Here is a 24,956-nt window from a genome sequence, read left to right as displayed (position 1 = left end):
TTTTTAAGTGAGAATAACACCTTTGCCCTTTTTTCAATTTTCAACTTGCCTGGTCATAAGGGATTGTAATAATTTCCAACCTAATAAAGAAAATGTGATTGGCAAGGACAGGCAGTAACAAATGAAAACCACTGTCACAAAAAAAACATTAAAACAGATTAAAAAGAGATCAGTTGCAAAATGAGTTTAATCAACGAGTACGAATTTCTGAATGCACTCTGAGACCCTGGCAATAACCAATGTAAGTGAACATGATATTGAATACAAGATTATACAAAAGTACTTCCATTGCGAAATTGAGGATGTACAGAAATTTTCTTGTTATTGAAATGACTTCTTTCCTCTAAAGTCTAAACTATATTTTTGGGCCTTAGGTGGTACTTAAGGCATCCACTAGAGACCTCAAATTTTGTCTAAAGTTCAACATTAATTTTTTGAATCATGTCCAATTCCACTTTTTTTTGACTAACCAAGCCATTTTGCTTCTATTTACCTCTGACTGATATCACTTTTCAAGCCTTTACATTGTAGGATTGTCTGCTGTTCTTCTGTGTATGAAATTGTGATCTCTTATTACACTTATTTTTGATTAACACACTCTGCCTCATGCCATTTCTCACATAGACTTGCTTTGCTGCGAGACACTGGCCATCTCAAATTGTAGCCTTGAGAGAGCTAGAGGTCCCACCCATGCCCCAACCACCAGCTATCAACTCCCTTAGCCTTCTGATCATTGGCGTTTATTCTTACCTGGGTCAAGCAAAACACTTGTTAGAAATCCCCCCCACACACTTTTTTCATGGTTGAAGGATTACAAGTCTTAACTAATGGAAGTGCTTGCCAAAGCAAGTCTGCAGCTAGTGAAAGCAAAACAAATCACTCATAAACAGTTCTCATAATCTAATTTTATTCATGACAGCCTACAAAACATGATTTCTGGTGACTTATCACTGAAAGCCTGATTTTTTAAAAAAAGAAAGTAAAATCTAATCCAAGCCAACACCAGACCTTGCCAAAACTAATTAAAAGCTACATGATACCCCATTAGGATTGTTTGAATACAGGAGACCACTGTACTGAAACTTAGCACAAGAAGCACATATCAAATTTTGCACACATCCTCTTGGGATTGTTAATATTGTTTATTTCAGAGGCAGACCATCCAAGGAACATTATCCACAAAATGAGAACACTTTCTTGTGGATCCACCACACAGTGATTGCAATTCAAACCTTCACACACTTCAGGCAGGAAATGACAATTTACTTGTCAGCTTCATCTGGGGAAAAAAAACCCACCATATTTTAAAAAATTGAGTACATTGTATGTGGATAAGAGGTTGGAAAATGGCCATGCTACTTTTCAAACCCAGAAGAGATGATTATGACCAGTGTGTAAAACAATTAAAACAGGCTGAATTCTTAGTTATTTAAGACAAACCAACATAACAGTTATATATCTCCTAACTTTGTCAGCTACTTTACATCAAGTTCAGAGACACAACCCTGCAATTCACTAAACGACTCTACAGCATGTGCCCCATCAAGACCCCATGTAAAACTGCTGTTTTAAGCCATATTTAATTAGGCAAGCCTTTCCAGCCAGTGCCTGGTTCAGGTAATTAAAGATTCACTTTAATTAAAAGTTCTCACACTACAATTTGATTTCACATTCATCACTGATCCAAGTTCTGTTTCTTAGATAAGGGTAGTTCCAAACATTAAAATAACAAAAGTTAGGTATAGCCACATGAAATCTAGGGTACCTTCAGATTCACTCTCCTCTTCACTATCATCACTAGAAGACTCATCCTCATCATCTGACTCAAAGGTGTGATCAGGGATGTCATAAATACGAATGACAGGCTGCAATAAAGCACAAAGATAGATGACCTATTAAAACACAAAACTGACAAGACACCTCCATCAGTTTAGCAAATGACAATGGGAAGAATGAGAAAACACAGATTTGGTGACAAATGAAGAATTTTTTAAAAGTTCCCCTATCCCACCTTTAATGTTATTGGGATAAACATGGGTTGATTAAATTGTTTTCTGTAACTTTTTCAGCCCATAACATCCTTTTAAACAGAAAAGGCTTGAAATATTTAGAACATATTTGATCAAGCTGACCTTGTTGGGGTCTTTCATAATGAGGTATTTTCCTTCCTTGAGTTTCATACAGGTGTCAACTATGCAGCGCAGAATGCCCCAGGCATTATCCATGTTAAGGTTGATCTGAGCAGCAAATTCAGTGGGTTTGAACTGCTGTGTGCCAAGAATAACGTGCTTAGAGGTGTCCTTTACGTGTACTCGAGAAACATACCTGTGCACAAGAATGCAAAGTCATTGCAACATAAGTTATACTGATGCACAAAAGTAGAGATGTCGTGTCAACTATCTGTGCAACGACAGTGAGGCATATAAATATGAAAAGTATACGTGGAGGATAGACACACTTCGAACCTGCCATATAAATATGTAGAGGCTGCTTAAATTTATAACATTCTATTTTTTTTATGTAATGAAAAAAAATTCATCCAAATATCTGTAATAGTTTGTAAGTTTATGGGGTTCTGAACTAAGGTACCATCATGAAAAGCTCAGAAATCACAAAAATCAGTCAACTTCAGACAGGTCAAAAGGGCATATATCACTAAATTCTGCATTCGAATCAATCAAGGATAGTCCCATTTCACACACTGATCAGCAGGACTCCAGCCATGCTGCTGCCTAATATAAAGAAGCAAAAAAGATTAATTTCTTTGTTTACCCAAACTTGATCTGGTCAGATCCAGCCAGTATGGCAGCAACGGTCCATTTAGCAAGCTTGCAGCTGTTATTCTTAAGCTCAGTGGCAAGCACTGCTCCTCGCTGACTGTCTAATCGACTGCGCCAGTCCACACCTCCACAGAACTGAAACCATCCAGACAAGTAAATCAATAATTTCCACTCAAATCAACTTCTAATTGCAATAATCAGCACCTGCAAGTTTTCTTATTGTGTGTGTGTGTGTGTAAATACACCGAAGATACAAAAATTGATGTATATGGATTGAATGTTACATTTATGGTCTAAAAATTAGCCGATCATTTAGTTAGGTCCTACAAAAGTGTGACAAAATTGATCTTACCCGTGAGTCCCACTCATTGAGAGATTTAACACTGATGAACTGCACTTCATTGTTTGGGCCATACATTACTGCATCATGTTCACAACGGGAGATCAACACAATGTCATTGCCAAGATCCCACTTGCGGTACCTTGAGAGCAAAATAAAATATATCTTTCATCTTGTTAGACCAAGACTTTACATTTACATTTAAAAAAAAAAGCTTTTGAGTTAACTTTAAAACAGGGCCTTAAGTTTAGTCATGCTGGAAAAGGACTGACAGCCAATATGAAGAAGCACAATATTACTTTCAATACATACCTGTATCCAACTGAAGCCACTTCACTTTCTTCTTCCGGCTGAACAAATGGATTCTTATTCTCAAACTGGTACTTATCATCTCCCTTCATCAACAGAACGAAATAGAACAGATGTAACAAATCAAAATTTGATTTGTAGTTTCAATCAAAAAAAAAAAAAAAAATAAAAAAAAAATAAAAAAATTACCATAATAGTGTAAAGGTTAACTACAAACTGTTTATTTGCTCTTTTAGCTTATTTAATAAGACACAAAGCATAAGTGAAAAGACATATGAGTCCACCCATTTGCATGGCAACATGACTCACTTGCACTAACAAATGTTTAATAACACTTATGTGCACACAGGTATACCCACCACACGCAGCACTTGTTGGGAGAAATTGTGGTTGATAAACGTAGCTTCAAGTGCCAAGTTACGGGGTGAGTTGATGCTAGCTCCTTCATCTTGGGGTGGCTCAGAGGCTGTCTCACTCACAGTCAAGAAGGTCAAAGTCTGAGTCATCACGTTTGTCAAAGAAGAGTTTGCTGCCCACACGGTGGACAACAATGTCCCAAGAATAACTGGAACGTGTGCAGCACATAATTGTTGCTAGTATGGCATCTGTGGCAAAAACATTGCCCTGGCTTTTTGCAAGCTGCAATTGATGAAAAATATTAAAAATCAATTCATGTACAAAAAATACAAGTAATAATCACATTTTAATCATCAAAACAGGATGTTTCATTTCTTTAATTTACCATGTAACTGATAAAAACTAAAACCACTATGTAAAATACAAGCAGCTAAGTAACTACGCAGCCCTATGCTCCTTGAGGAGTAACAAGGAATAAACTAACTAAATTAAATAACTACAATCTGCATGAAAATTATTAATCTGAATTCTTTTCACCTCTCTAATGATTGGATCATCAGTGGTGGTTACTTTGTGAAAGATACGATTGATGCGTTTCAAACGTTTCTCGTTCTTTGTGGTGATTCGATCATATGACTTGTCATATGTCTCCATAGCGCCACATCTCATTCTAAACAGAAAAAAAAAAAAAATACCAATAAAACCTCTACAAAATTTTTTTATCAAAATCCTCCAGGTTTTCAAACACTCATCTGACTTGCTTTAATAGTCAGTCTTTGCTTTTGTACCAACAGAAAGGCTCAAATGGCATTCTTAACACCGACATGGATTTGTTAAAAATTACTTTTGTACAAAGAAAATAACATCTTACAAGTCCTCTCCTTCCTTGATGTCAGGAAGATTAAGTTTGGTAAGGCGGGGGAAGTCCATCTCTTCAACCACAGGCCAATCATCTTTGATCTGAACCGATGCATCACGATGCTTCATAGGCGCCTAGAATATAAAGAAAACATTTTCAAAACCCATACGTCTAATAAAAGAATTTGTTTGTTTACTTAGAAGCTTATTTGTCCCAAAGCCTGACAGACTGATAGAAAAATCTTTACAGGTCAAAAGGTTACAAAGTTTGAACCTGTGGACAAAATTACACAAAGAGATCTACACGAGGCGCAAAATAAGGAAAAAAGAGAGTACCTTATTTCGGTTTTCTTGCATCTGTTTTCCAAACTGCTTCTGCCACTTCTTCAACATCCGCTGGCGATCACTAACATTAATAACAAGAGGCAATAGGTATAGTTCTCTTATGAGTAGTAGTGGAATGTAGTAGGACAAGCAGGAAACATAGAACACAAAGAATGGAAGAAGAAACGACCATGCGGACAAAGTAATAAAAGACAAACATAGAAGGAATGGAATGACTAAAATGAATAGTCAATTATGCTAGCATTAAACTGGTTGCTTTTGAAGCTAGGAAAATAAAAAGAGAAATGTTGCTTTTTGTACTTATCTTACACTATCGTTGTCCTAGAATGGCATACTTAAAAATATATGAAAATCATAAAACTGGATGGAGCTTTCAATTCCATTTTGAGAAATTTTTACTAATCAAAGAAACTTCATCCCCCGAAGTACACAATACCTAAAAGAATTATAAAAATAATAACACTCTACCATGATTGAATATTTACAAACAGCAACTTTCTTACCGCTCTCTGTTTTTCTGTGTCTTAGTGAGGACCTGCATATTGGCTTGTGCCTGTTGTTGTCGGCGTTCACGCTCTCTCCTTTGCTTACTCTAAAACAGAAAGAGAATATTTTTATGTAAGTAGAAATGCTAACAACTAAGCCCCATTAACAAAGGTAGGATTTTTATACTATTTGTTGCTCTTCAAAGAACCTTGAAGTACAGTCTTTGACAAAGTGTCGCACTGCGTCATATAACAAGCAGAGGTTCCTGGTGTTGCATGAGTGTGATAACCATGCTTCAATCAAGTCACTGGTCTCTCTACTTTAGGGTCCTTTTTAACCAAAAGTTCATAGCCATGTAAATGACTATGGCTGGTAAGCCCTAGTCTATATCCATGCAGTTAAAATCTCTTTTAGGGAAAACAGTTCTTCAGACAAGCACTATATGGCCAACACTTTCTAGTACATTGGAATTCAGGAAAATAGTCCCAAAAAGATAAAACTAAATCAATCCACTTATGACTCTTTGTGGTAAGTTATAACAAATTCCTTTCACATTTTTATTGTACAAGTAGCTGTATGTTATCTTCCTTTCCAAATTAAAATTTTTCCAATTATGAAGTTTACACTTTTGTTTCATGTATAGATATAATTCACATTGTACAGAACCCTCTTTACTTATTTGCAATGAACATTAATCTGCCCCTGATGCTGCTAAAATGAAACAAATCGAAATACTTGTTGGAAAAGACGTCTTCCACGCTGATAGATAGGCCTTTGAACTCTGGCTGTGTCCACAAGCTGGAAAGAGCTTTCATCTTCTTCATGGTAGTAGGCATAATACTGTTGTCCAGCAAACGCAGAATTGTATTTTCCTGAAAAGTAAGAATTAGCGAAGACTTTTCTACAGTTTTTCAGTTGCGGTTACAAATTTTGGTTTGTATATACAGTCTATTATTCACACTAAATCAAATAACAACAATAACATACCAAGGTATCGCTTATCTTGATAAGTGGCACCAGTCCAGTCTGAAACCTGAAAAAAACAAGGAAAAAAAAACCCTAATGCTCTTCACACACTTTTAACTGATACGAGCTTTAAACAGATTTTATCACAAAATAGTGTTCAGCTACTTAGCTCTCAAGTGACTAACTCAAATTCCTCTCAAACTGGTTATAACCAAATAAGACAATGCTATCTATAGCAATTCACTTGTCCAAAGACAGTCAAACAGTAAAGTTATTTGTAAGAAAAAATGTATACTGAGCTGGTGAAGTTCTTAAATGTTATACCACCTAACTGCCACAATGTCTGTTAGTTAAGGTGAAGAAAAAATGGTAAAATTTGTGTTCAAATGTAAATATAAGACATGATAGTAGTAGTAGGGACTGGCTATAAGTTGCATAGACCTTGTGGACTACCAATGTTCCTTCATGTCACTGAGTTTCAAGCAAATTACAGGTTCACAATATATTTTACAGTACAGACATCAGATGGCATATTCCTTGTCATTATAAGCTGTTATTACATGCACCTCACTTGGACATATTGAAATATATTTTCTACTTCTCAAACTGTTCTTGCATTTTGTCCTATCACTTTGAATCACTATGTTATTTGCTGCTTTATTTTTTATAATTTTATAATTATATGTTTGTATTATTGGCAAACAACTTAAAATAGTGAAAAACGTTTCTGGTTTAAGAGAGGAATTCCACTCATAGGTTGGCTTTGCCCGATTTTACTGATCCTACCCTGTTTTATCTAGTAAAAAGCTTCAAATCCACCTGGAAAATTTCCACAAAATCCATACGCGGCTAACTTGATTACCGATCTTTCATGATTATTACGAAATGAAAATGATTGAGTGGCGGGATAAGTAGACAGTTCGTGCAGGAAACAAACACTGCATGCAAAGTGCTCCGTTAGTGTTCATGCTTACTGTAAGTTGGCATGAACGGTAATAAACTGTAATATATTGCATTTCTTATAAGCCCTTAATCGGGGACTCTTTACACAAAGAAAGGTTTGCATGTATCAGATATATTGAGTTCTTTGTGACTATTTTCTAATTGCTGCGGAAATCAATGACTGGAACGACGAAGTTATATTGCTAAGCAGCCTGCTTGGAGCAATATGTCACATAACTTCTTGAAGCTAATAAATGTTCTGCAAAAGGGTATTTCAGAATCTCACCTTGCCAAGCCGCACGTCTTTGGCAAATGGTTGGTATGGAAGGTCCTTATACATCTCTGGCATTTCACAAGGTCCCCATCCTTGGGGATTGTCTTGAATTTGGGGTGGAGCGAATCTTGCCATCATGAAAACGTGCGCTTCCAATATGGCAGAGTTCAGCGCCACGCAGTGAATGAAATTATTTCTTAAATCAATTTTATTTTTGTTCAGAAATCATATGGTAATGTAACATGAAATATTTCATTATCTACATACATTATCTATATGTTACATAAAGTCCATCCACAAAATTGTTTTATCAATAACTGCAGATTTACGGAAATGCTGTTAAAAGTGCTTCCGTGTTGTGAAATATGTGGGTTGTCACGCATTGCTACCGCCTTTGACATAACAGCAACAGTATTTACATGGCGTTTAACGGGAAGTGCACGCCTCAGCCCCAGCAGAAAGATTCATATGTAAGTTATAGAAGTTAAAATCAATCTTATGCTTATACTTTTGGCTTATAATAAATTAAAGTTTGCTCAATGTAGATAGGATTAAAAAACAAATGCCTAAAACGGCAATAACAGAAATACATCACTACTGAACAATATCGCTTATGAGTATGATTGGAAATTCACGTATTACCCGGAGGTACAGCATCGTTTGATTAAAATTAAAGCATTTTCACTGAGAATAAAAATCTATTGTAATATCACGTTTACGACCTTTACTGCATGAAAAAAAAAATCGTCTGCTATACCGAGTTAGAGTTCATTGATGTCCAAGAGTAGAGTAAAGTAACAGAAAAAGCTATAGCACTAAGTCTCAAACTTGTTGTTTCCTTCAACCAAATAAATCAAGGTATGAACAAGGGATGAACTTCTGGGGGTGTTTCTGCCCCTCTTTTTCATTCTTTCCTAAATTACAGATGCATACACATACTCATATCTGCTTTTGTATATATTGTTATTATTAAAGTTCATTTATATAGGACTTTAGACCACCATCAAAGGTAGGCTTGAAGTTCTTTAAATTAATAATAAAGAAAATAAATAAAGAAAAACACACAGACATTAGTAATGAATGTTGATCTTATAAATAAAAAAAGATTATTGAGGGTCCAAACAGTGTGGCCACTCATGTTAAATAATGCCATCAGTGCATATGTGGTTTGTATATCCTTCCATTGCATGCAATGTTCGGTAAGTGAATAAAATTTTTCTTTAAGAAGTAGTTGAGAGTTATTACAATTTTTTTTTTTTATAGAAGCTCAACTGTCAATTTTTGGTGAGTGGCTTAACTTTTGCAAACAGAAATATGGTTTCAAAATGACAAGTCTTGTTAGAGCATCACTGTAATGGTCACAAACTAGTTTCAGAGATGCACAATGCTAGCATATCAGACCTTTACTGTGCACAAAGCTTGCTGTGACAGCTACCATCAAAACTTTAGCAATTGTAAGTCTGAAGTTAACACTGCTGATGAACAGATCTAAAACGTAAGTTATGGCAAGGTGGCACTTATGTAGAAGCAGAAATAAAATGAAGAAAAAAAGAAAAGTGGCACAGGCACAAAACTATATCCAGGAATATATGAAATTGTGTTATAGATGCACAGATCAATGTTGCATAAAAAGCTTGAATTCAAATTAACAGGAAAAGAAAAAGCGGTGGAAAGCTAATCCCCTCTAGCCAGTTGAGCAAAGGGACATCGCTCAATATATATATAATATCTCATTCTGCAATGTTTATTGTGCCTTTTTGTTGTTTTTATGTTGTAACCAACTTTAAACCACTTTCTAAATTGTTTTATAAGGATACTGGGTTTTCTCTGCCATACATTTTTTTCTGTTTCCTTTTCAGACCTTTGTGGAAACAGTATTTGGACCAGCTTCATTGTCACCAGTAACTTCAAAAGTGCTTGTTGGTAAGCTTTGTAAGCCAGATTAAATATAACTATTGCAGAAGTGCAATCAAAGTTAGTATATAGATGAGCCCTTATAAAATGTCCTATATTTTCATGCATTTTATCACTTTTATTAAAGTTATATTATAAGCGGTTGTTGAATTGATAGACTCAATTTTAAAGTTGTGATCATGTCATCTCTCTCTCTTTTTTTTTTGCAGATGATAGTGATAGTGCTTTCAACTCTGGAGCAGATTTTGTGGTAGGTTTCCCAGATATCATGCTTTTAAAGTGTCTTTTTAAAGAAAGCATATGAGAGCAGCCAAAGAATATTCGTGAAAAGGTGCTTTCTTACAGTTTTGATTTTAGTGTATTGTATACTTATTTTTTTCTACTGTTTATTGATTTGAAAATATTTTGGTTATTGCCTTTTCTAGATTTTCTTGGCCTTGTAGATGTCTTCCTGTAGTTAATTTTAGTGTCATTCCTTTAGTACCAGAAAATTATTTAAAAATAAAAATTTATTATTCATTTTATTCTAGGCATCAGGGAGCATGTTGTTGCAGATACCAAGCCCAGCACACAGGAGGACAGGATCAAACCTTTCAAATAATTCACTTTTCTTAGAAGATGAGGAGGTATATAATAAATAGACCATTCGTTAGTGATTAATACAGATATGTTGGAATCTGTTCTTAATATGTTTTAATTGTGGGGAAGAGATTGAATGAGTTAACACTAACTCATGATTGATATGGATCACCACATGGGTAACATCTTTTGACTTGCAATTTTGTGTAACACAAGGAGGTTAGCAGGAGAGTTCTTGCCAGTTGTGAGGCCCATTTTTGCAAAATCTTGTATGAAAATTAAAGAATCCCTTAGTGTAGTGGCCATGGAGACAGTAAGCAAAAGTGGTCGTCTGGCTGGCATGTGAAAGGAAAAGCCAGTTTTCTCCTTCTGCCATTATAGCCTCCTTGATATAATCAAATACCCATTTTCGCAAGCAGCTCTTTGGTAGGTAGGAGGAGTTTTCCAGCCACAGGCCAGTGTGGGCCTTAAACCAGCGATCTGTTTTGCAGAAAATCTTTTATGTCTGAACTGTCATTGAGCATGATCATCCAAGCTACGACATGAATGTGCTGGTACACTAATGATGAATGCAAAGTTCAGCCCTGTTTACAGAAATAGAGGAAAATAACTAATTGTGTGCTTTAAAGAGATGTGGATTCAACATTTGACATAATTTAAATAACTTTACTTTGAGACCATTACCCTAATTTGGTGCCAGAAACAGAATACTGACTTATTGCCTTTACTTCGTGATGCCTGACATAAGCTAAAGGATAGCTATTAACTTCTGCTGGTTATAAACTGTTATTGAAAATGCACTTTATTATTCAAATTTAAATAATTGCTTTTGTTTAAATTTCTATTTGAAAAAAAGGTAAAGACTTGTGTAGCCTGTAATGATTTTCTTTCTTATTTTTCTGACAAAGTAGTCACTAGGACATAACATCATGGATGTAGGAAATAATTTTACTGCACATCTTTTCACAGGAAATTCAAGTCTTTGTCGATACCCCAAGCAAGATACTTTTTTGTCGCCTGTGCAACAAGATCTTTACAAATCCTGTTATTACTGCATGTGGGGTAAGCATGGGTGATATTTTTGTCATTTATATACATGCACTTTTTATATGTTTGCTGATTAACATGATGGTAACAATACTATAAATATCAGCATCTTAAGTATCTCAGCAGGCTTTTGACTGCATTTGACATTTCATATTTTCATCATTTTCTACTGTTCCCTTTTATTTTGATTTTTTGGGCCTATTGAAATCATTTTGTTGTCATTTGTAAAACTTTTTTTCTGTTATAAACAAGTCATTTAAAGAATACAATGACAAATGCTTTATTTGAAAATTTTCTCCATTTTGTTTAACAGCATACATTCTGCAGACGCTGTGTCCAAAACAGCACTGATGGTATGTTATAATATCTTGGAAGGCAGTGAAAAAAAGCTCATTTTTTCCATCTGAAGCATACTTTTTATGAAGATGGAAACTTATAGCTTATTTAGTCTATAGAGATAGGTTTTACATAATTAAAAGGAGAAGGAATTTGAAAGAACAAAAGATTAGAAGAAAAAAAAATGGTGTTAAAAACAAGAGCTCCAATGTTGCATATCAGTCCAGAGAGCTGAGCTGCTAGCAACAACATCCATACCATCTAGATTCTAGATAGTTAAAAAATGTGCATAATTCTTACAAAGAATAAATACATCTATTCTTTATGTACGTTTTCTCAAACCTCATAATCATAATTTTGTAGTTTTTCGTGTGATTTATTCTTCATTAGAGTTACTTCTTGCAATCTCCTGACATTAACATTCTCCCAGCAAGCAGAAAAGAAGAAAACATTTACAGCAAAAAAGCAACAAAGGTGACTCCTTCAAGAAGGAGGAACGAAAGATTTTAAATTGTCAAGAAAAAAGACTACAGTAGGATTTGTAAAATGCACTGAGTAGTCTTTATGTAATCAGTAATTCTTTCTTTTTCCAAATGTTTCTTGCAGGCTTGTGTCCAGTTGATGAGCAGAAGTTATCAGTGGTAGTGGCTAATATTGCTGTGTCAGAGCAAATTGGTGAGATGATGGTCCATTGTCGCTATGGCTGCAAATTTGATTCAGATTCAAATACATATATAGTGGATGCCACTCGCTGTCAAGCCACAATTAAACTTTGTGCTAGGAGGTGAGTTTCTATTCTGTAAGAGACAGTGTGCATGCATACGTGTATGTCTGAGAAGAGGAAGGGGAATGAAAAGAAAAAGTGTGTGCATATGAAGTGAAAAAAAGAAGCTTCATATTTTGCTTCTGCCCTTGATCTAAGTGGCTGTGTTCTTGAAATTCACACCTTCATTCTTTGATGTGTTTCTTATATATAGAGAACATGAAGAGACTTGTGACTTTATGCCATTAGAGTGTCCTAACAACACTGGCTGCCCTCCTATACTACGCAAGGTAAGCTGTAAAGGGTGTTTTTCTGTGGTGAGAAAAATGATATTAAGGGGTATTAAAGGCTAATCCAAGTGCAGAATTATTTTCAGGTCAATGTGCTTAATTCATAAACGAACACTAATTTACAAAATCTGAGAAGACAACTCCGTTCTATCCACAATATGAGCATCAAATCTTTGAGCATCCCAGTTCACGATTGAGTTTTAGAAAAATGTCAGAACTCATTTCCCTGTGATGCTACGAAGGAGGGTTTGAGCATATACTCAGACTTCTAATTGGCTGTATGTTTCAGTGATGAAGTTAGAATTTAGGTTGGTCAATGAGCACTTTTCTAAATTAAAAGTTAATTAAAAGTCCATTACCCACTTTGATAACAAAGTAATGATAGCTGTTTATTCTATTAACCTGCCAGCAGTGTTCATGTTTTCATGTTTGATTTGCGTTAGCCTTTAAAACAGTGTTTCATTGTTATCAGAGATAATTTTAAAGTGAAGAAGAATAAGCATATATCTGATCATTTGATTGACAAGGACTTAAATAAAAGAATCATTTGAAACCTGTTTATTGGCAAGTGTTTCAGAAAATGTGTTGATGTTTTTTTCAGGACTTTGAGGACCATCTTAGAGTCTGTAATAATGTGCGCTGTCCATATCAGAAATACAGGTAAATGTGTTGCCTAATTATTAATGTGTGGATATATTTTTACCAAATTTTCATTTACTTGCCATTTTCTTATTTTATTTTATAATGTATTAAATTGATCAGTTTCTTAATACATTTATAAATGGTTGATGTTTAAACGAGAATTATGAAATAGGTCTTGGCACTTACTTTTTTGATTATTACGCTTGTACAAAATAGATTGAAAAATATTGCTTCATAAACTATGGCATTCACAGATGTAAAACTGAAGGGGCTAATGAGTGTTTTGCCTAAAGTAATCTTTTTCCTGGGGTTTCCTTTCTTGCCTTTTGTTAAAAAATTTACTATAGCTGTCTATTGTTTTCAGCTGTGAATTTATGGGAACACAAGAAGACCTGGAAGATCATTTAAAAGTTTGTCGTTTTGAAGGCATGAAGGACTTTCTACAACGTGTTGATGAGAAAATGCAAGATCTACACTTGTCTTTATCACAGAAAGACCAGGAGATTGAGTTCCTTCGATCCATGCTTGGTCGTCTTTCAGAGCGCCTTGAGAATCTTGAGAAGACTGTTGATCTCAAGCTGGGTGGGTTTTTCTTAGGTCTATCCAGATATGTTTGATATTGGATTGTCTATACCAATAATATTTTATAAAATTAATAATTAGAAAAGTTTAGAGCTCGAGAGCTGATTTGAGCAAATATTTTTTTATCAATTATATTAAATGCAGTTGAAGTGGAAGACAACCAGGGCAAGCTGATGAATGAAGTACTTCAGCACAGACGGGATGTTGCAGTGATTAATGTAGGTTTTATTCTTTTGTCTCTTTTTGACGTTCTTACCTTTAAAAGGTTAGACCCAGTGTACAAAATTATATTCAAATGACTAGGTCTAATTATTAGAAGATACCAATTCCCCAAACCAGAGGTTGTAATTCAGTTATAGTGTCACTTATTTATTATTTTATAACAAATATTGTTTTTTCCTTGTTGAACATTGCTGCTGCTTTAAATTACATCGATATTTTTGGATTTTGCAACCAGTTGGATCCATAGTACTGTAAATGTTTATGTTGCAGGCTGAAGTTTCCAATATTAACAACCTGATAAACATTGGGGCCACAGCTGGAGGTTTGTGAGATACAGTCTTTCAGTAAAACCCAGCTTCTTTTTAAAACCTGCCTTGCAAAATGACAAAGGTTCTCAGAACTTATTTAAAATAGCTAAGTTGTCTACATGTACATTAGAAAAAAATAGATATATTCTTTCATTCTTTCTTACACTCTTCATTGTTCTAGAAGGAATAGAAAACTTGTTTAGCAATGAAAATAATAATATTTGAAGTAGAGGTGGTGTTTAAAGCAGAGAAATGGACTGACTGCTTTATATGGTTTCTGAAATGGTCTTATGTTTTTTCAGCATATGATCCAATTTCTATGTTCAAGTGCAAAGGAACATTTGTTGGTCACCAGGTAGGTTCTAAATATGCAGACTTTAATTATATACAAATTAAATGTGAAATCACGTAAAATTATATTTCAGGATGATAGCATTTCAAATATTTGAATTTGGACTAGAAAAATCTGCAATGTTTTCAAAAAATTAGAAATGTCTCAACTGTATGTGGAGCATGTTCAGACATGAAGATGTGACCACGCTTGTCCAGAATCCCACCTTTTCCGAGCAAAAAGGACTGGCCAGCAATTAACATATTTATTGTTGAACTAACGATGATGATGAATTTAAATAGATAATGACAGTATCTCATGGCAAGGACTATAAGCCGGAAAAAATCATCATGGTTAAGGTCACTGCTGCTCAGAAGTTAGAGACTGTAGCAGTGATAAAAATATGAGTTACCGTTTACTGTGTGAACTTGAATATTATGTTTGAAGTGAGTGTTGAATGTAAACTTGAATGTTGAACTTGCACTGAAGGTGAAAGTGGGTCCGAATGCGTGAATATTTGAACAGTCATAGAACAGTAGTAGATCAAGTAGATGAACAGCAGCAGAATAACAATGGAATAGTAGACAAACCAGGAGGCCTCTTCTGCAATATAGCATCATGCTTTTAGGTTGCCTGTCAATGTGAGGACAGTACATGAACAGTGACTCTTATTAAATCCCTTGCTCTGTTATACATTCCGCAAATTTTTGCAATTTTAGCACCAGGTCAGATGCTCCTTAACAGTTTTATTTTTTCAACATTTCGTGTAAATTATGAATAGTACTGTTCTTTATGCCCTAGCTGCTATCATGTCAATAGACTATCCTACATTACACAGTTCATGAAGTTGGCATGGATCTTTATCGTATGAATGTTCTTTTCTAAACTTTTGCATCGCTACAGTGATGTCTATTTAGTAGTAATGTAAGACCTTTGATTCTGACCTTAGTTACTTTGTGCATCATGTTTGATGTAATGTATTAGTATGGTTAGTCAAATAACTTCTGTAAGACTATGCCTGCAGATCTAAACCTAAAAATATTCCTTCTTCCAAAATGCCGCAAATAACTTCAATAGTAAAATATGTGAATTGTAAAATGTTACAATAACAAAATTTCCACCAGCTGATGCATAGTGATAAGCTGCAAGACAAGGATTATAGATTACTCCCACCAGATTAGAAAGGGGGTGTTCCACAGCTAGGTGGTTAGTATGCATGCCTATACCGCAAAAAGCTACGAGTTTGAAGCCTGTTAAAGCCTTTTGCTAGAAAATACTCCCTGCCCACCCTTCAAGTGCTTAGAGGTCCTTGATTTATTAAGCAAAAGTAGCAGGATATGGGTGGTCTCCACCTTCCATAAGTCATACCCTTGACATGTTGAACCACTTGCATCCATTGCCCTTATGGCCACTGGTCTATATGACTTTATCTTTAACTCTTTTTTTTATATATCTTTTTAATGACTATATAAGCTGTCTTGCTGCTGCTTCAAAAGCCTGGCCTTTGACTATTTTGGTAGGGCCCAGTGTGGTGCCTTTGTGCCATGGGAGACTACCTCTTCAGTGGATCTTCAGATAAGACCATCAAGGTTAGCTGTGATACTTGATACTTCAGACACCAATGTTTTATTCTTACCTTCTTGGTGCCATCCAGTCATTGTGTGAAATTTCATTTTCGACATTTTGATGTTTCTGTATTTATTAAGCAAAAAGTATTTTGGACAGTTTGAAAAGTTAAAACTGATGATAAATCAAATTAACAGGTTTCTGAAAATTATGTTCTGTATAATGTTTATTGAATAAACTTGAGGCAGCTAGCATAAAAAAAACTTTCCATTTTTTTCTTGCTTTTTCATCATGAAATGTTCAACCACATAAATACATTAAAAGTTTATGATTAATAAAGACTTAACAATAAAGGATTGTGTACATGCTTGTTTCTAAGTAAATAAATGTAATGGGATGATGCAACTAAAATTTCTTGCATTGTAGGTGTGGGACACAAGTGCATCTTACAAATGTGTACGGACTTTGGAGGGCCATACTGGTATTGTCCTAGCTCTGTGCACCTGTGGCAATAAACTTTTCAGTGGCTCACAAGACTGCAACATCATGGTGAGTTTTTTGAGAACCAATCCAGAAACTGTTTTGTCATCACAGGATGATGTGGAATAATGCTGACAAAGCCTTTCCATATATATTTTATAACAACGTCTATAGTAGCTTTAGTGATTACAACAAATTACTAATGGGAGGTAAGGTAGAAGAAAGATTTGATGCATTTTAATACAGTTATTTTTTTATTAATTAAATCTACACAAATCTTTAAAAGCGTGTATGTTTCCATCTATGTAATTGCCATTGTAAAATGCACATGCACACATTTTTCTGCTACACACACATTGCACAGCTGTATATTAAAAAGTCTCTTAAAAAGATAGAGTTGTAACTTGTTAATGGCAGTGATACTATTTCAGGTGTGGAATGTTGACAACTATGAAAATGTGCATGTTATCAAAGCACATGACAACCCAGTATGCACGTTGGTGGCTGCCAAAAACATGCTGTTTAGTGGTTCTCTGAAGGTTGTCCGTGTGAGTATTTTATGTTGACACTTTTTTGTGACTTTTTCTCTTCCATCTACTTTCCATTCCTTTGCTCATCATTTATGTATATTAGTGTGTAGCAATTTGGTATGTTGACTCCTGTTTTAAAGTATGCCAGCCAAAATTTAAAATAACAATTCTCCTGTATGCAAAAGGAGCATCCATATAAAATACTGGCATATTTATGTTTTCACACATTCATTTGTCACTGTTTATTACAGGTCTGGGATGTGTACACTTGTGAGTTGAGAAAAGAGCTGACAGGACTAAATCACTGGGTGCGAGCACTGGCTGCCACACAAGACTATCTCTTCAGTGGGTCTTACCAGACTATCAAAGTGAGGATGTAGTCTAATAAGAACACTTATTTATGGCATATTGTTATGTAACATCTTACCTTTCCTGATCTCCTTTTTCTGGCATTGGTAAGTTGGTTGGCATACTTGCTTAATTTTGTTGAGAGACTAAAAGGACTCCTTTCTCTGTGGCAGATGTGGGATTTAAATTCACTGGAGTGTGTTCGAAACCTGGAAACATCTGGAGGAAGTGTCTACAGCATTGCAGTTACACCTCATCACATTTTGTGTGGCACCTATGAAAACTGCATTCATGTCAGTCTTGATTTTTTGCAAACTTTTGATGCATTTTTGTCATAAAGGATTGGTAGGGTGCACATTTTTTGCTAACAATAGGGTAGAGGTTGGTGCAAAATACTATTTACAAATATCACAGTCCACAGGTCAACAACCAGGATTGTGCATGGTGGATAGGTTTATATTGTGAAGGCCTCAACCAATGAGAGAGCCGTATATTAGACCATGCTTAGTTAGTTTAGTCCTTGTTGATCCTTGAGGAGCATAGGGCAGCATATTAGACCAGATGCAAAATCTGTGTACATATGTAATGTCATACTTTTGAGTGCTTTCTATGCATGGTGATGTTTGTAGGTTATATGGACATAAAAATGTAAATAATATGGATTATAAATTTGGAAAAGTTTGCAGAGAATGTAAGAAACAAACATCTATAGAAGTGTAGTGCACTTGGTTTCCTTTCTGTGCTGTAGCTTTTTTCTATCCTTAACCCTGCCAAGCTAGTACTAACACTTGATGTTAATTAAGTGTTGTTATTATTTCATGAATACTTTTAGCTGAAATTGAAATGGTGAGCCTAGAATAAATTGTTACAAATAATGCTTTTCTGTTTAGTTCTTAAATGTCTGCATGCCCTATAGATATGCACTGCGTAAAATGATTTACCTCCTTCCCCTTCTTTTGTGTGTTTTGGTTGTTACAGTTGCATTTTATACTAGTTGACATTCCCTTTTGAAATGTAGGTATGGGAGCTTAATTCATACAAGCAGTTATCAACGTTGATGGGTCACTCTGGGACTGTATATGCCCTTTCTGCATTACAAACGGCATCTGGCACCAAAGTCTTCAGTGCTTCCTATGATCGCTCTTTGCGGGTGAGTACCAGTCTCTTTATTTCAAGCTAGTCTTTACGAGGGGATCTTCCATGGGTATTCTAATGAAGTGTCTTGTTGACTTTACTCAGTATTTTAGTTTAAAGGTTGAAATTCTTTGGTGCGTATAGTCCTTGGCTGCACATACAAATGTTTGTGTGTACATATGTATGTGTCCATGATTACTTGATGCTCTTTGTGCTGTTAGTGACATGTTGATAAAGTGTACTTGCAGATTACTTGAAAATAAATGAGGTTAATCATTAAATATTTTATTTATGATTTCAATATTAAACAATAAAAAATGCAAACAAGAAACAGTTTTAAGAATATTTTATTCTTTCCTGAAGACATTAAGGTTTGTAAGTAAAATCCCAAAGGTATTTACATAACCTGTTTATTTCTAATCTTACAATCTTAGTATGACTGGAGCTTGATTACAGATATGTGTTTTGATAGGTTACATTTCCTGGTTGTACAAGATTCAGATTTTTTTTCTTTTAGTTTTGTTGTATAAACAGAAAATGCAGAAAATGGAACTGCCTGTGTTGTGTCAGTCGGGTACTGAGACTGATTTTAGAAGGAGCCTACATAACAGGAATTTAAATATGCATCGGGGGAAGGCCTAAAAATGAAATTTCATGCTACAAAGGCTTTTCTCTTGTGGTTCATGGTCAACTACAAAAGAAGAGAATTGATTTGTTGCTGATGCATTGCTACTTAATCTAATAAGCTGCAATTTCATAAACCTAAACAGATGCATAGCCTGTAACCGTTAGCCAGGTTGTTATATGAAATTGGAGAATAAATGGTGGAGCTAATTTTGAAGACCTCCAACTGCATATGATAAATTTGGTGGCATGAACATCTTTTGCTTAAAGCACTATGCTTGCTGAAATAGATAAACTGCAAAACAGATGAATTGACTGGTACAGAAGAATTCTCAGCGAGATCTTCAAATGTTGTAAAAGCAAAATAAAATAAAATTGTGACATAATAGTCCTCATCTCCACACCCACATCCTTCAAAATCTGCCCATACTTTCCGCGATAGCCTGTATAACGCATGGTAAGCAACAATCTGGTGTTAAGGAAAAGGTTAGAGTATGGAGTAGTAGTGTGATGCAAATCACAGGATGCTAGACAGACACGCAAGAGGTCATTCCAGGCAGAACACTTGTCAACAAAGACCGTTAGACGCATGACCGCCTCAGCGGCGGCTGGTCAGCGACGGCCCACATGGTCCAGCCAGTTGATGAGCTTGGGGTAGTAGTCGGGGTCGCTTGGCTGGATGGATGTCCGGAGGGGACCGGCCTGGGCGCTGCCACCTGCGGAAGGACGCAGCAGAAGTTGTGTAGATGCGTGGAATCACGTGCGGGCTTTTCTCAATGATAAACATTTGTAATCACCTTTTTTTTTTTTTTTAAGATGAGGAAATAGCTTCGGCAGGTGCCATATGCCGGCTCGTTTTTTGACAGTTAAACATTTCACCGTAGGTATTGTTTTAGCTTGAGTTTTTATTATCATTATTTAAGGGCTTGTACAGCGCACTATAAAACTATGTAAGCGTGTTCACTATGCATGTAACATTGATTACCTGAAGCGTGCTCACAGTTCTTGTAATATTACCTGAAGCGTGCTCACCATGCAGGTTACATCACCTGAAGCGTGCTGACCGTGCATGTAACATTACTTAATGCGAACAAAAAACAAAAATAAATAAATCGAAGATAGTTGGGGAGGGAATGACTGTAACGTAGAAAATTATCATCGAACACCCAACATGGAAACAAAAGTGAGCAAGTCATGCAAGCATGATGGATACAAATGTGCAGACAACAGTTAATAAGTATATAGTGCTCTTAAATCAACAAAAATGTTCATCAGCCACACATTTCACAATCTGTTGAGGATTGGGTACAGGATGTAAGATAGAAAGAGAGGAGCGGTAGTTGGCGAGGAGGGGTCACGTATGAGGGCAGACAGCTACTGCGGAGGTTAAAAAGCCATACCGAGCCAACCTTCTGATTTCAGTCGTGACTGCCATCTGGCGGCACGGGGCTGGAAGATGTCGTAAGGGCCGTAGAACCTGTAGCCTGCAATCAGAGAGAGGGATGTCAAAGTGTTCAGGAGAGTTATTTAGAGGCAGCACGTCCATCTTCGTTTTGGCGTCTGAACATTGCGTGTGCATGTGTGAGTTGCATAAAAGACAGGCGTGTTGGAGGGATCGCCTGCCTTTGGATTTGGGTGAGTGCGTACGCTCGTGACGATGTGGCAGCGCGAGCAACAAACTAAGGACGCACAATTTCACTCTGCATACAACAAGAATGACACGAAGTGTAAGCTTTAAAATCGCAGTTTCGGACTTCTTCAGGTTTTCTTTTTCAGTCATAGCACGTAGCATTAATTTTGAAATTGGGATGAAAAAGTGAATGTGGCATTTGGTGCCAGGTTGAGGCTGCTGTATAATGGATTTGACTATTTGTGAGAATTTTTGCCGAACTATGAGCATTTCGTTGACCGGACCGTGATGGTAGAATTCAAAGTTGAGAGTTCGAAGGACATGGATTCAGAGCATCTTGATTCTGGACCACACGTAGCAACAGAACTGGACATAGATGGACGGTCAGTGGATATGGATTATGACATGCTGCTAAACGAGAGGCAGAGTGGCAGGAACCTGTCAATTTTAATTAATTAAACGTTAAAAGCTGCTGACTGGCAGCGCTTCCTGTCTTGACAGGGGCATATTCACTTTAGGGAGTCGCTGGCCAACGACCGAGTTGACAAGAGAGTTCCACAAAGACATGTTAGTGAACGACCGAACACAAAGCCGACAGACTAATTTTTTTTTTTTTTTTTTTTTTGAGAAAACGATTCAAAAGGACCCAGAATGGTTTTCTGCAGAATCTCGACCACGAGGGACTGGAAAGAAAGCGCCTGTCCATGTCCAGTTAAGGTCGTGAGATTTGAGCAGAGCGCAAGATTGAGGTCAGAGAGCACGGTGCTGCACTTGGTGTCGGGCAAACAGCGGGTATTAATTGCCGAGAGTTTTCACACCCTCTTGTGCGGCTGAGGTGCCAATCATCACCCACTTTCCAGAAGGTTCGACCATCACCTTTCACCTCTCAGTCGCTGCTCAGGACTCTCTCCTATCGCTGTCGTCTGGTACTCTCGCCTTACAAGAAGACCTGTTGAATCTCCACCTGTAGCTAAATTTGCTTTCGATCTCGCTGAAATTGAAGAACTCCCGCTCCTGTCTCGTGTCGTATTTTCTCTTAGATAATGTGTCTTCTCTGGCGTTCTTGAGAAACGGTCGGCTCTCCAGTGTCAGCCATCTTTCCCGAGAAAGAAGATCTTGGGGAGGTGCAGTGAATCAAAACTGCCGAAAGATCAGGGATCAGTGTTTAAAAAATTTTTTTTTTTAAATCGAAACATATTTTCAGAAAGTGCAAGGAGCGCTTGCTTGTAGCTGATTATATTTCAAGTTCTTCATTGTATTTGTGAATTGAGAGCAAGTTTCTGCCCTCGGGGACAAGTAGGCTGACGATGCTCAGTGTCCTAGTTAATACATGCTCCTGATTTCAGACGGCAGCTTTGTTTTTCTGCGCTGACGTCACGGTCGTTATTCTACCCTCTTGTGGCCCACCTTTGACTGAAGGCTCTGGTCAGTAAACGACGGGAAAATTTACCGTTTTCTTCGACCAACGCAGTCGGCACAATAGGGGATTCTGTGCTGAGCATCAGATGATAGTTTTAAGTATTCATCCATCTCAAACGCACGTCGTGTTTAATTGAAATCCGTCGAGCCGCGTGCTATTTTTGCTGGAGGTGGGCGAATGAAACAAATGTAGGAAAGCCACAGAATAAATATTCTCCTCTAAATCCCCAATACGAACCCGCTTTCCAAACTCTCTTTCAGAAAAAAAAATCGCCTGTTTTTCAAGCAGCTGTTGTGCAGTCGAGTGTCTGTTTTCCCTTGTCAAATATAACGCAGATGTGACCGACACATTTCTTATATGACCGGAATGTCAGCATTTGCAATAATTTACCTTATTTCACCGGGTGCTTAATCCTTTATTTTATTTTATTGGTTATAAGCCCGGTGTGTGTCGGGGGGAATTTTTAGCCATAACATCTGATTAAAAAGCAAATATTTTAACCTATCCCTAGATGTTGAAGGTTTAGAACGCTTGCTTGTAAACTGCGGTATAAATCATAAATCGCAGTTTTTTTTGTGTCTGCCCCTCTCTCTAATACACAGAGGTGTGCACAGTGAAATGAAAAAAGTTTGGGAGAGAGACTTAAGAAGCAAAATAGCAAAAGCGCAAAAATCACACGGCTTCATCCGGACCACCCGTCGCCTGGAAATGAGGCAGCGGCACGCGATTTCACAGCAATTCCTCGTTGTCTACATACCCATTTGTTTCCAGCAGTCTCTGCGGACCCTGCTGGTGGTAAGTGAAAAGAGGGTTTATTCTTGTGGGAGAGAAATGTGTCCACTTCTGATTGGTTGGTGCGCTTTGCGTTGTCGACTCGGAAGAAAGATGGCGGCGACCGCGAGGCTGTTGAAGAAGATGGAGTTTCTCGTTTGTCTGCGCGTGGTCATCTTTGAACGGGGTAGCTGTTCGGCTGTCACGTGTATCACGTAGATTTCTTTCTCACCCCTTCCCCTTTCTTTTTTCTTGCATGCAATCGTCCATTTTATGCCATCATCACCTCGTCAGTCACGTGACTTGGCGGTGACCTTGATTGGAAATACTTTGTCGACCGTAAGCATGTCATCAACAACAACAACGAAAACCTTACATGAACCAGACCATGTAGCAGGAGTCAGATTTGTGACTGATAGTTCTGGATGGGCTTGAGTCTTGCGTGGTCGTACAAACCGATCAAGTGCGCAGAAGGGGAGCGGGGGAGCCACATTCCGGGTGGCGAGACACTCGGTCACGCGACTGTGACTGCTGAGCCTCCTAGGCTTGCCACAAAATTCGTCTGATGCTTCCAGAACTAAAATTTTCATGGAATGTGCCAGCAATTACATCAATAATAATAATAAAGATGGGGGTGGGATGGAGTGGGGAGAAAGTGAATGGGGAAAAATAAGAATCCTGGATAAAAGTAGCCAGTATGATTCTTTGTTCTCGCACAGTTGTGCTGGCTGGACTTCTTTGGGTTTCTTCTTTTTTGACCTATAAAAAGGGAAACCTAATGGAACGAATTACGGGATGCTTATATTTCCTGAGATAAATATCAGATTTCCTATGAGATGAAAGTTAATGTCGAAAATGTAAACAGCCTACTATGCTAGCCATAGTGCTAGAGAGGGCGTAAAAACGGCTTTATTTGTTCAAGTTACCCGTCAAAAGCAGGGGTGGGACATTCCAACATACACTACTTACACACCTTGCTTTAGTTAGCAGGTTAGCTGACTGGTTAGCGCTAATTAGCCAACAGGGGCCGTAGTTATCAAGCGAGATCAAGTCGTTTCCACAAGGCGAAATGGGGATCCCAAGGAGAAGTGTCTTGTTCCCGAAATAATAAAGCAGTGTCCACCCCGCGGAAACTGTATGTTTACCCCAGAGCACGTTTGCCACCGCTTTATAACTACAGCTCCGGGGGTTAAACAACACCTGCGGGGTCTAGACACCGCTTTATACTTTTAGAAACGGACGTTTGTCCTCGCGTTTCTCCATACTGTCCTAGGGCAACGACTTACCCTCGCTTCGTAACTACCAGATGTCTGGCAACATGTCCGTCTAGCAGCCTTTCATAATAAATTAACCAGTTGAGCCTCACCTGGTTCCTGCATTAAATCTCAACTGATTATCCACGAGCAAGTCAGCCATACGACATTTATTTTCGTTGCTCGCTGCTTATGTTTTTTTTAATAAAAAAAAAAACAAGCTACCCCTTCCCCCCAACTTGTTACGGATATTTTCATGGGTTGATGTTTGGGCATTCAATCCCAGACGCCGCGCCAAAAAAAAAAAAATCAATCTGGCGATTGCTGAGTCGCATTATGAACCCTCGCGCGGTTAACCACAAGTGTGAGAAAGACAAATGGTTTTTCCCTCCCGGTGAGTGTCCTCGCTCCATCTTGGGCCGTCTGCGGGTACAGTGAAGATTAGAATCCATTGGAAGGATGACAGTGAGCGTGCAAACACGCACTCAGGCTGGCCGTTCGCAGGTTTCGGAAATAAAACCAGACGAAG

The 24,956-nt window shown here is 37.2% G+C and overlaps 2 protein-coding genes across 2 annotated transcripts in view; one reads left to right on the top strand and one right to left on the bottom strand.

The window, feature by feature from the left end:
* Positions 1 to 169: 169 nt before the first annotated feature.
* Positions 170 to 7,844, bottom strand: LOC112556800 (eukaryotic translation initiation factor 3 subunit D-like). The gene is given in 15 exon segments (XM_025226177.1): positions 170 to 1,279; positions 1,766 to 1,865; positions 2,133 to 2,325; positions 2,773 to 2,915; positions 3,133 to 3,262; positions 3,433 to 3,515; positions 3,789 to 3,914; positions 3,916 to 4,068; positions 4,324 to 4,456; positions 4,658 to 4,779; positions 4,981 to 5,050; positions 5,493 to 5,581; positions 6,211 to 6,347; positions 6,463 to 6,508; positions 7,670 to 7,844. Coding segments are annotated over 15 exon segments (1,668 nt in total). The 5' UTR covers positions 7,796 to 7,844; the 3' UTR covers positions 170 to 1,262.
* Positions 7,845 to 7,980: 136 nt separating this feature from the next.
* Positions 7,981 to 24,956, top strand: part of LOC112556789 (E3 ubiquitin-protein ligase TRAF7-like) — a 28,194-nt gene continuing 11,218 nt past the window's right edge. Inside the window, exons 1-19 of the mRNA XM_025226165.1 lie at positions 7,981 to 8,127; positions 9,517 to 9,580; positions 9,781 to 9,821; positions 10,102 to 10,197; positions 11,120 to 11,212; positions 11,511 to 11,550; positions 12,140 to 12,317; positions 12,511 to 12,586; positions 13,188 to 13,246; positions 13,593 to 13,810; positions 13,955 to 14,028; positions 14,303 to 14,354; positions 14,643 to 14,695; positions 16,192 to 16,260; positions 16,664 to 16,786; positions 17,149 to 17,265; positions 17,499 to 17,615; positions 17,769 to 17,888; positions 18,614 to 18,745. Coding sequence (XP_025081950.1) covers positions 8,077 to 8,127; positions 9,517 to 9,580; positions 9,781 to 9,821; positions 10,102 to 10,197; positions 11,120 to 11,212; positions 11,511 to 11,550; positions 12,140 to 12,317; positions 12,511 to 12,586; positions 13,188 to 13,246; positions 13,593 to 13,810; positions 13,955 to 14,028; positions 14,303 to 14,354; positions 14,643 to 14,695; positions 16,192 to 16,260; positions 16,664 to 16,786; positions 17,149 to 17,265; positions 17,499 to 17,615; positions 17,769 to 17,888; positions 18,614 to 18,745 — 1,773 coding nt within the window. The 5' untranslated portion in view covers positions 7,981 to 8,076. The remainder of the gene's footprint in view (positions 8,128 to 9,516; positions 9,581 to 9,780; positions 9,822 to 10,101; positions 10,198 to 11,119; positions 11,213 to 11,510; positions 11,551 to 12,139; positions 12,318 to 12,510; positions 12,587 to 13,187; positions 13,247 to 13,592; positions 13,811 to 13,954; positions 14,029 to 14,302; positions 14,355 to 14,642; positions 14,696 to 16,191; positions 16,261 to 16,663; positions 16,787 to 17,148; positions 17,266 to 17,498; positions 17,616 to 17,768; positions 17,889 to 18,613; positions 18,746 to 24,956) is intronic.

This window comes from Pomacea canaliculata, linkage group LG1, assembly GCF_003073045.1.
Source record: "Pomacea canaliculata isolate SZHN2017 linkage group LG1, ASM307304v1, whole genome shotgun sequence".
NCBI lineage: Eukaryota > Metazoa > Mollusca > Gastropoda > Architaenioglossa > Ampullariidae > Pomacea > Pomacea canaliculata.
This window is presented reverse-complemented; position numbering and strand designations above follow the sequence as displayed.